General features: G+C 35.1%; 1 protein-coding gene across 7 annotated transcripts in view; it reads right to left on the bottom strand.

The window, feature by feature from the left end:
• Positions 1-350: 350 nt before the first annotated feature.
• The window catches only part of VEZT (vezatin, adherens junctions transmembrane protein), a 92,593-nt gene continuing 80,654 nt past the window's right edge, over positions 351-12,289 (bottom strand). For 3 of the 7 annotated variants that reach the window (XM_037846418.1, XM_037846419.1, XM_037846416.1), the window contains one exon: positions 351-6,897. In XM_037846418.1, coding sequence (XP_037702346.1) covers positions 6,380-6,897 — 518 coding nt within the window. In that variant the 3' untranslated portion in view covers positions 351-6,379. Of the gene's footprint in view, positions 6,898-7,658; positions 7,988-12,289 lie in introns of all 7 variants that reach the window. The other 4 variants (XR_005218391.1, XR_005218390.1, XM_037846420.1 and 1 more) reach the window with 2 other exon arrangements.

Below are 12,289 nucleotides of genomic sequence, written 5' to 3' on the forward strand. Positions count from 1 at the left end.
CGCGAGTTTAGGTTGGTTCTAGGATAGGCCCAGGGGCCTGGTTTGATCTGGGATCCCTGGGACCATACCTAGAACAAACCCAAACAAAACCAAACTCCATGGGAGTGCTTTCAGCTCAGGCAGACTTCTAGGCTTTTCACTCATATGTACCTCCAGGGTTGTACCAGGGCCATATGCCCGCCTTTAAGGGATGGGAGTAACATTTCTGGAGCCTTCTGTCCGTTGTCAGATGCAAACACTATGCCTGAGTAAGCATTATTTAAGTTGTAGTCTGTATAGAAGGTACAGGTTGGTAAGATAAAGGTGAAGAAAAATACTTCTACTTAGAAATGGAGTTAATTTCTTTAGAATTTACTTAGGAAGGGGAAAAGAATACATGATTGCTTTGCTCTTATATATATTTCTACAACCATATTCCATAGAATATACCAATTTTAAAAGAAAATATAGTCATAAATCTATTCTTTTGTCCTACTGTAATAATGTTTGATATATGCCAAGTGAAATTCAGCAAATAGGGATGAAATACACTAATTTCATTGTTGACAGGCTAAAATATATTAAAATATATAGCATTAAAAATATATGCACTTTAGTTTATTACATTATAGGATATTCATAAAATCAACTTCCATATTCATGCATATATGAATCCTGTAATCGATTCATCCTTTTTTAGGTTTATAAGAATTATGCTGAGTAGAATCACTTTCCTCTCACAAATATACTCGAAGAGAATTTTTTTCCTTGTATCACCAACCCAGGTTTGGCATTTTGACTGTTTCTTCTGTAATGGCAGTATCAACTCAAGAAACTGGTTTGAATCACCATGTATGTGACGGAAGGATGAATCAACATACAGTTACTAAAACAACTGACAGATTTGAATTTTACTTGCAACTCTTATACCATGCAAATTTCATAAATGTTTATTTTTCATCTAAGAAAGAAAAGCAATCCTGCTTGATTATTTAACACATTAAATGATAATTTAAACATGTCAAAATACAGAATGACAGTGGGAATTCAGTCATTCAAATATCTGTCAATATCATTAAATCTAATACTGATAATATTTGGCAAGCTTTTTACATACTTTTTTTACATAATTCTTTTACATAATTTCCTTTAATTACATTAAAAGAAAACTTTTAAAAACTAGTAAAATCAAAGAATAAATACATTAAAATTACTTAAGAATCTAAAAACCTTATTACTCCTCAGATCCCTGCATTATCAATAATAAATGTTTTCTTATTTTTCAGGGCTCAATCTACTTCTTGTTTTGGAAATGAAGATGCATTTCTCTTTAAAAAAAAAAGTAGGCAAAGAAATTTTTAGCAGTATGTGGTATCCAAGTCAAATAGAAAATCCTGTAGAAAACGCTAACTCCAGTGCTTTTAATAGAGCCAGGAAATTAGAGTATAGAACTAACTATATAGAAGGTGAAGTATAGAAACAGAGTAGATCCTTTGCACGAAACAACTCTTGACTATTTCAGGTGCAGTATCTAATCCGTTAACTTCACTTATTTTAAGGATAGCAGTGAAACAGGTAGTGAGTAACAAGTCACGAAATGCACCCACTTAAATATAATCAGGTTCTTCACATCTTTACTCTGTATCAATTTACTATTAATTTATAATCCTAGGTAGTTTAGTCATCTGGTTTTCAAAACCAAAGTAGATTAGAAGCAGCATTATGAAGGCAGAGAAAGGCTACTGCTAAAGGCACACTTAAGCAAGCAGTAACATAAATGGAGAAATCAGAATGATTATTAGAAAACAAAGACATGAAAACCAAAAAAGAACAGAATGAATGATTCAGCACTGGGCAAATAGTTCTCCGTGCCTAACTAATGTATCAGAGCATAATAACTAATGTAAATAATGATCATTTTAACACAGAAAAGTTCAAATGTATTTCCTGTATTATCTAAGAAGACAGAAGTGCATATAAGTTTTATAAAGATTTCCATTAGAAATTTTTCCAAAAAGTTTTGATGCTTTAGTTTATGCACCATAGAAAACTGGGATATCTAAAACGACACAATCCCCAAATATTTCATTAGCCAGGTCATACTAAATTAGCCATGCATGTTTAATCTCAAACCAGTAGTTCTAGGATATAAATCGTAGTGAACAGAGTTGAATTCACATTTATAGTGCTGTAAGTTTTAAGACTGTGTACTGTATTAAGAACAATTAACAAGATCAAAATATTTAACATTTTCCTGATAAATACACAATGATTTATTAAAAGATAACTTTTCTTTTGAAGACTGAATTCATTAATGGAGAGTCCTAAAAACACACATACATACAAACTGAATTAACACTTCAGATATATGGCGATCACATATTCAACCATGTATTTTAGCAAGTTCTTAGTGAAGAACTAAGAGGCAAGTGAAAGTATGCTAAAGCAGCCAAACAGGTGTCACAAAGTCCATGCACTTTACTGACAGAAAAGGCCCTTAGCCCTCTCTCAGTCTACTTACTCTTATTTTAGACACAATTCTAGCAAGTTTGGCAATCTGGTTTCTCAGTCCACAGCAGATTAGAAGCAGCAAATTAGAGGCCTATTGCAGGAGTCAGGCACACAAGACAGCAGCAAAAAGGGATAGCTGATTATAAAGGAAGACAGAGAAACTGTGAAAAACAGACATCCTCAAAAGCATAGCAATGTGAGGTCATGTAGTAAAGGGGCATATGACATTATATACCTCGGTAGCCCCTCAGGATGAATTTCCGTTTATCATATCATCATAAGAACTGATGTTCTTAATCATGGCAAAGAAAAGATTAAATTACAGTCAATATACTCTAAAAAAGTGGAGAAGTAGAAAATACATTTTAGATTAAATGGATTTACGTCAGTTATCTGAAAAATTAACTTATGCAAGTTAATCACTTGTCAGTGACAGATATATGAATTGTTACTGTACTTAGGGTGTTTTTTCCCCCCATATTTTCTCTTTCTAAAATATCTGCAGCTTCGGTTTCTACTAAGTGTGAACTGCATATATATGTTTTTAAAAAATAGAAATTGGAAGAATAAATTAATCTTTATGTCTTGTCTGGTTGTCATTCTTGGCATAGTATCAATTTCAGTTCAATGACTTAAGCTGAGTTATAATACCACAGTCTTCTGGTATTCAGTTCTTGTTTTCTTTTTTTTAGGTAGGGTATAGAAACAATGTACTATGATTAAACTAAATCAAATAAACTTTTTTCACATGATTTCTAATAATTTGTCAAAATATTTCATATTTCACATTACTAGTGGTGTCTAAGTAAAAAACCCAAGTCACCAGAGTGAATTCACCTCTAGGGTCCCTTCTGATTAATACTCCAATGACCTGTAATTTTATGAAATGGATCAGAACTCAACTCTTCTTATCCTTTAACATTAAAAGCTTCACAATTTTTATGTGCATCAGAGTATTACTGTTTTTTAAGAAAATTAAGCTAACATTGCTTATCTATTTTAGTACCATATTTATAACCAGATCTTATCTTTCAGCCTCAAGAGTTTTATTTCCCTTTCAACTACTTCTTAGAAGTAAAAAAAAATCACAAACATCCTATTTAATAATTCAGTGACTATGGGGTTTGCTGGATTAACCCCCCCCACACACACACACATTATTAGGTCACTGTATTTGTGGCTTTTAGGTGAAGGCTCTGGGATTTAAATTTAGGATCACAATCAAAGACCAGCAAGAGTCTGGCCCTACATATGCCAGGAATGCAATGTTTTAATGAAACCAGAAAAACGGGTTTAAGGCATGTTTACTGTTACCAGATCATTTATTGCCATGACTTTTCTAACTGGACAAAGAGTGACCTAATAGCCTCTTATATGCATTCTTAGGTTAAGTACTAGATTTGTCCTAGTAAAACAAACTATGGAAATGTTCATTAATTATGCGGACAACATAATATTGTAAAATTTAGAAATAAGAATTATAAATTTCCCCAATGCCCTCCCCCCACTCACCCCCAGGAGGGCTTTTCTGGATATAAGATGGTAGCTATTAAAACAAGCCAAAAGCCTAATAACAGAAATAAAATATTCTTAGAAAAGAATACTTATATTACATTGGCCTTATTATTTTATTATTTATATTTCATTAGCCTAATTGTTTATATTTGCTAAGGTATTCATGGTAAGAATAACAAAATCCTAGACAGAGATTAGACAGAGATTCTTAGATTTTCCCATGCATAAACATCACCTAGGACACATTCCACAAGTATTGTCTAAGAATCACTGGAGGATGGACTAGAATCTTCATTTTAAAAATAAGCCCTTCAGGTTATAGTGATGCAGGTGACCCAGTCAAGTGAGAAATGCTGATTTAGGTTATTATAAGGGGAAACTAGTATTCTCAGGGGAGATAATGTTTTCTCATGGAAATATTTTGAAAGAAATTTTGAAAACCACACCCAAAAAATGAACATTCCATTAAAATTCTAAGATCTTTATATCATGATTTCAACAAATAGAATTTTCATGGAACTTAAGTAACTGATAGTGAATAAAACAGATCAGACTGGAAGACTTGGAATTCCTGATTAAAATTTCTTAGTCTTTCAAAATTAAAAAGTATCTACTCAGTGCATTGAATAACTGATACAATATTATGAATTTTCTCCAAACCTCATTAAATCTTGTGTAATTAAAATAAAAGATAATAAAAGAATTAAAAAGTATTAAACTAACTCTTAATTTTTCCTGTTTAAGGTAATACACCATAAGAAAGATTACAGTTTTTCCACAAATGCTTCTCCTAAATCCAAGGAAAAAAGGAGCCGGTAAACTAAATATGTAATTTAAATTAAAAAGTAAACTCTAAAGTATTAGAATTTAGGAATAAAATCGTCAGAACACAAGATTTTTTTCCTTGAAATTTTGCCATTTTCAAGTGATAAGCAAGGACGACCTGAAGATACTGCTTCTAACAGCTTAATGATGATTATCCCAGAATTTTGGCAACAGGCAAAGTTACTCATATAATACATTATTATATATGGAATACTATTTATAAAAAGGGGAACTAAGTTTTCCCTCAAGAGAAAAGATAAATTTCCTTAGATTATTGGAGAAAAAACCCCCTTCAGTCATGCTAAACAGCACAAGTAAGTTTACTTTTTACAGGATTTCAAGTGTGTTTTCAAAAAGTCTACAGACAATTTAGAATCATCAAGTAATTCCTTTTCTAGGACAGCAGCATAAATTGAGTTATTTCTATATTTTCCCAAAATAATGTATATTAACTGTGTCAGTACATAGGCGCCATAGGTTTAAAAACAGTGTACTCCTGAAAATATAACTCTCTGAAAATGCAATCACAACACAAAAACAGTTAAACTAGACAATATGGAAAGCAACCTCTTTTAAGAAGTAATTTGTAAATGAAATATTAAGGAGACAAGGATCTTTCCAGAAACCTGATAAAAGTCTCCGGAATCCAGTCAAGGTGGATAGGGTATGGCTTCAGGCTAGAAATCAGTAGCACTGTGACCTCCTGGTGTTAATGACACCAGATTCTCTGTAGGCAAATTGAGAAAATGAACTTTCTGCCAATCTGGGGACAGGCCCTTGAACCACAGGGATTCCACTTAGATACTGTTTCTTAAGGACGACAAGAACAGAAGAAATTTTCTTAAGTGACAAAAAATTTCAGAGTAATTCTTAAAATGGTAGTTTTTCTTTTAAAGATCATTAGGACATCTTAAAATTAACTACTGAATACATGTATGTACAAGGAAACATAAAAGAAGCACATCATACTCCAAGTACTTTTGAAAGTACTTTTATGAAAAATAAAGTATTTTTTAGTTTCAAACCCCAGCACACATTGATCATATGAATTGAATTTTTTTATTCAGAACCTGTATCTTTTTTTTTTTAATGACTGGTATAAAACAAAAGAACATACAAACAACTTGTCATAAATATGTAATACCTGCAGTTATTAACTGCAAGAATAAAGTAAAAAGGAGTCATATTAATTGTTCTTGCAACAAAATTATCCCAGTCACCTTATGCTAGCAAATTTAGGCAAGAAATGATAAATTCATTTCCTATAAAAAGTATTTAATGAATTTCCAAGATAGAGCATTTTGCCACAAATAAAACAGCAGATTCTTCAAGAGAACCCTTACCTTTCTCTTACTTTCCTAAAAGATCTGCCATTTATACGTAACTACTATTTTCATATCAGTTGTTGTAACCAAGGTTCTCCCTATAAATTTGTATCTTAGCTATATATGTAAACTTACACTCATTTTCCCTTTTCGGTGGAATATCTAGTCTTGAAGCTAAAACACTTTAATAAATAGAAGAATTTAAAATATGTGAATCTTGGTTCTTATTTTTTGTCTACCCCATTTTTATTTTCTTGTATTATTTGTTCCGTTTCCTCCTCTTCATCGCCAAAAGTCTGTTCCTGCATGGTGGTAAAGGAGAGAGATCTAGCAGCCACTTCTGCAGCAATGCCAGCAGTGAAGGTAAAATCTGATGACAGCTGTAGCCGTGCCAGCCTCTGCTTAATGGAAGGCTGTAATGAGTCTCTGGGGGTTGGCTGGGCAGTGGCCAGGCCACCTATATCTGCCTGCTGAGAATCATCTTCACTCTCACATTGGTAATATACTCTTTCTTCAGCTCCTTGGATGAAGACTTCATTTGCAGAATTGTCTTTATTTTTACCATGTAGAGGGATTTCACATGAATACTCAGTCCTACTTATTTCACTGTCAGTTGTGGAGAGTTTACTATTTTCCTCTTCAGTATCATTTTTACCAAATTTTCCCATATCTGAATTCATAGATGGTTCTGAATTATTTATGGGTTCCACTGGGTCTACAGGAGACAAGGATTTCAACACAGCTTCAAGGAAAAAAAAAAAAAAGAAAAGAAAAAAAAAAAGAAAAATAATAACTAAGGGCCCAGCAATGATTTAAACCTCTATTTTAAATATCCAGTATTTTCTTTTAAAAAAGCAACAACAATAAATAAATGCCAAATAAAATTTTCTTGTAAAATCAATGTAAATTTATAAAATTTGGGAACTTTACAAAAGATAAAATGCCCAAGAAATGAAATGATAGGGATTTAATGAGGATTTCTAAAGCCCTCACATGTATATTTTATTCAAAATATTAAAGCAGAGCTTTTAAAAATGTAGTCAGCCAACAGCATCAGCATCATGTGGGAATTTGTTAGAAATGCAAAATCTTAGACCCTGCCCCAGACCTACTGAATTGAAAGCTCTGGGAGGTGGGGTGAGGGTGGGGGATCAGCTGTGTTTCACAAGCCTTTGGGTGCACACTAAAATTGGAGAACCACTGTCTTGAAGAATAAGCAGCATGGTTTCCACTGATAGTGTCTCAGATAAAAGGCCTAAAGTAATGCAAATAATATTCATATCGTCAACACATATATATATTTACAAGTTAAAACAGTATGGGAAAAAGCAATATACATTTCAGCTTACTTGTCAACCACCTAAAAAGACCCTGATGAAAGTAAAGCCATAACTTCTACATAATTGATAATGCCACAGTAAAATACAAATGAAATAAAATCTGCATTCAAGTTCGACCACTGTACAAAGCATAATAAATAAATATAATAATATATATCCATACGGCAGAAGTTGTCCTTGCAAGGAAAATGAAGTTTTATTTAGCCCCTCTTGAAGTTAGTAGGCAGTGGGTTGCTTGCTAGGCAGTCTCTCCTCTCAGTATGAGGGGTTAGTACAAAACAACATATTAGGAAGCATGACGGAAGGAAAAAAAAGTGCTTCTTGAAGATCTGGCGTTTATTTAAAAAACATTTTTGTAAAATGTGTCCATTTCCAAGAAACAGATCCCTAAGCTGCAGTAACTCCACTAGAGAAGCAGCAACAACAGAAAAAAATGGCAACAGCAGGTTCCAGTGTAGAATTTCCCTTTCTAATTCCATTCGGACTTTATCCCTGTAGGCAGAGATGAAAACAACTCTGGAAGATGTTCCGAAACTTTTCATGGGAAAAGCACTTTATGGTATTAGCAGCTTGTTACTTATTTTCACAAACTAACTAAATAAGCATTATTACCCTTTCAAATGTAAACTACTTCAAAAGTACATACCTGAAAAAAAGACACATTTTTCTCATTATCATATCTTTGCCTATAATGTCAAGAGAAAATCTGTAATCTATATGAAGAAAATATCAAACAATAAAAAAAGATACAATGCTATTTTGAGTTTTCATGTACATTTTTAGTACATAAATCTGCTAGTCCTCAAAGAATGCAACATATATTAGATAAAGTTAATTGATATTCATGATTATTGCTAATTAAATGGAGGGATATAATTTGTATGATGGGAGGATCAACTGACTAGGGTGGTAACACCGTGCTAGAAAGTAAACCTCCAGGAGGGTAGGGATTTTTGTCTCTTGATCTATGTGCTATGAATTTGAGAGTAAATGATACCTGGCATATACTAGGCACTCAAGAACTATTGTTCAATTAAAAATTTGTTGTGGGGGAGTCATAAAGCTCTTATCTAAGGAAACTGTAATTTAGTTACAGAAACAAAAAAAATTAGAAAACAGTACTGTCCAAAACATAATACCTGTAATCTCTGATTTATACAGGCACAATATATTAATGAGCAGGTTGCAGTAACTCTATCTTCATTGCTGCTTCTGGGAAGTTCTCAATCCTTTCCCTTCTCTGATACAGGCTTTGCTGACTTATTTTTCATGTCACTACATTGCCCATCTAGAGAGGGGTCTGTAGTGGTAAGGCAAGTGGAAGGGCTAGGGCAGTTGGAGAAGGATTCATGGAGAAGAGACTGGTAAGGGGGACAGCTTGGGGGAGAAGACAGAATTCTCAGTAAAGGGAAGAGGATGAATAAAAACAGCAAGTCTAATTAGAGAAATATAACTAGAAGAGATATCTACATTAGAAACAGTGGCAAATATTATTAGATATGATGGACTGATAAAATGGTAAGGCTTAAAACCAGGAAGAGAGTTTTGAATTAATACAGTAAGAAGGGGTATTAGCTGTATGTTTTTAAGATAGAAAGTGCTATTATCAATGTGATATTTAAAAAAGACCTGAGAGGAGATTTCAAGATAATTCACAAGAAAAAGGTATTGAAAATGGAAGTCAATTAGGAAGCTGTTATAAAATATGAGCATAATCTAATGAGGACTTAAGCTAGAACAGGCCAATGGGAAGAAAGAAGATATAAACTCAAGAAATGGAGATCTGGGGCAAGATTGCAGCATAGGGAGGTATGGAATTTAGCTAGTCCTCTGAAACAACTAGCATATAGCCAGGAACAACCAGTAAACAGTCTGGAACAACTGTTGGGGGACATCTGTGACCAGTCATACATCGTACACCAGTCTGGATGGGTGGAATGGCTGAGATCGCAGCATAAGAACTAGTAAAGCTGAAACACTTCCCTGTGGGAAAAAGAAGCAGTCTACTAGGAAGAAGGGAAGGTAGCTCAACCAAGCTCCAACTGCGGTTTTAGTTAACGAATTTGGACTACTGAATACAAGCTACGAGCACAGATAAACCAGGAGATAGCAGGAAAGGAACCTGGAGGTTTCTCCTGGCAGACAGGAGGCGGGGCTGATGGAAAAAAAAATAATAAATAAAAACAGAGGCTTTTGGAGTTGCCTGAGCTCAGAATATTGAAAAAGGGCTGTGTGGCAAGAAAAAGGGCACAAAGAACTGGGCACCAACTCTGGTTCTCGACTGGTAATTGGGGGGCTGGGAACTGGTTGTAAAAAGGGGATTTCTTTTTTTTTTTTTTCTTTTTTTTTCTCTCATTCCAACTGGCTCATTAGAGAAAGCCTCAGGCATTTTCAATTGTCAGTGATGAACAAGGCAAGGGTGGAGTTAAGATAGTTAGACAAAGGAAGAAGTCAAATGCAGGCGAAATCCCTAAAGGGCTTATCTTCCCTAAGAAAAGGGGGAGACAGGGACCAGCTCAAGTGGCTGTCCTCCCCCTCAGAGAACTCAGAGCCTAGGGACTGGGCGAAAAATAGAAACAGCTTAAGCTTGGCTTCTGACACACTCAGAACCTGGGAGGCACAGGTCTACTGAGAATTAAAGGCAATGCATCTCTACACCCATGGAGCACTGCGGGCTGACAAGTGACACCTGGTGGGCAGGCAGGAAAAGCACAGCATCTAGAGGCCTCACAGGAAGTCTGACAACCTGCTGGGTGTCATCCTCAGGGAAACCTGATACAGATTACACCCTCCTAAGCCCATCTGGTCTGGGAAAATCTGATGATTGGGGAAATCAAGGAAACCAGATGCCTAGACAACAAAAAATTATGAATCACACTAGAAAAAATGAAGATATGATCCAGTTAAAAGAGCAAACTTACACTTCAAATGAGATACAGCAGTTGAAACAATTAAAGATATTCAAACATATATGCTAAATCAATTAAAAAATCAAATTAATGAGTTGAGGGCAGATATGGCAAAAGAGATGAAGGACATAAGGAAGACATTGGGTAAATATAAGGAATAACTTGAAAGTTTGAAAAAACAATTGGCATAACTTAAGGGAATGAAAGGCATAACAGAAGAGATGAAAAAGACAATGGAGACATACAACAGATCTCAAGAGACAGAAGAAAGGATTCAGAAACTAGAGGACAAGATATCTGAAATCCTACACACAAAAGAACAGACAGGGAAAAGAACGGAAAAATATAAGCAGGTATTCTAGTTTGCTAATGCTGCAGAATGCAAAACACCAGAGATGGACTGGCTTTTATAAAAAGGGGGTTTATTTGGCTATACAGTTATAGTCTTAAGGCCATAAAGTGTCCAAGGTAACACATCAGTAATCAGGTACCTTCACTGGAGGATGGCAAATGGCGTCCGGAAAACCTCTGTTAGCTGGGAAGGCACGTGGCTGGCGTCTGCTCCAAAGTTCTGGTTTCAAAATGGCTTTCTCCCAGGACATTCCTCTCTAGCAAGCTTGCTCTTCTTCAAAACGTCACTCACAGCTGCACTCCGTTTCCTCTCCTTGAGCCAGCTCATTTATATGGCTCCACTGATCAAGGCCCACCCCGAATGGGTGGGGCCACACCTCCATGGGAGTATCCCACCAGAGTCACCTCCCACAGCTGGGTGGGGCACATCTCCATGCAAACAACCTAATCCAAACATTCCAACTTAATCCCCACTATTCTGTCTGCCCCACAAGATTGCACCAAAGAATATGGCTTTTTCTGGGGGACATAATACATTCAAACTGGCACAGCAGGGTCTCAGGGAATTGAATGACAACATGAAAAGCATGAATATACATGTCATGGGGGTCCCAGAAGGAGAAGAGAGGGGAAAAGGGGCAGAAACAATAATGGAGGGAGGATATAGTCACTGAAAATTTCCCATCTCTTATGAAAGACATAAAGTTTCAGATCTAAGAAGTGCAGCATACCCCAAGTAGAATAGATCCAAACAGACCTACTCCAAGACACTTACAATTCTGAAAGCAGCAAGAGAAAAGTGATCCATCACATATAAAGGAAGCTCAATAAGACTGTGCAAATTTCTCAGTAGAAACCATGGAGGCGAGAAGGCAGTGGCATGATATATTTAAGATATTGAAAGAGAAAAATTGCTAACCAAGAATTCTATACCTGGCAAAACTGTCCTTCAAAAATGAGGGACAGTTTAAAATATTTTCAGACAAATAGACACTGAGAAAGTTTCTGAACAAGAGACCTGCTCTACAAGAAATAGTAAAGGTAGCACTACAGGCATATAGGAAAAGACAGGAGAGAGAGGTTTGGAAAAGAAAGTACAAATGAAGACTATCAGTGAGAGTAAAAAGAGAGGGGGAAAATAAGATATGATATAAATTTCAAAAGTCAAAATGGTAGACCGTAGACACTATGTTGAATCAAATTATCCAGAAACAAAAGGACGGGTACTCTATGAATTCACTATTATGAATTAATATTGGTGAGTGAAATTTGAGAGTTAAAATTGAGAACACAGGTTATCAGGAGATAGAAAGAGGTTAGAAATTGGACATTTAAGGGTGAATGAAGTACATAAGGGTAAAGAGGATTGACTGTATAGATCCAGAAATGGATAGCATAGTACTGTGTAATGGTAGCACAATATTCTAAGTATGCAGAACAAAGATGAGTGTGAGTGCAGTTAAAAGAGGAAGGCTAAGGGCATGTATGACACCACAAGGAAAGACAGAAGTTAAAGACTGGGATTGTATAACTT

Source organism: Choloepus didactylus, chromosome 8 (genome assembly GCF_015220235.1).
Source record: "Choloepus didactylus isolate mChoDid1 chromosome 8, mChoDid1.pri, whole genome shotgun sequence".
Taxonomy (NCBI): Eukaryota; Metazoa; Chordata; class Mammalia; order Pilosa; family Megalonychidae; genus Choloepus; species Choloepus didactylus.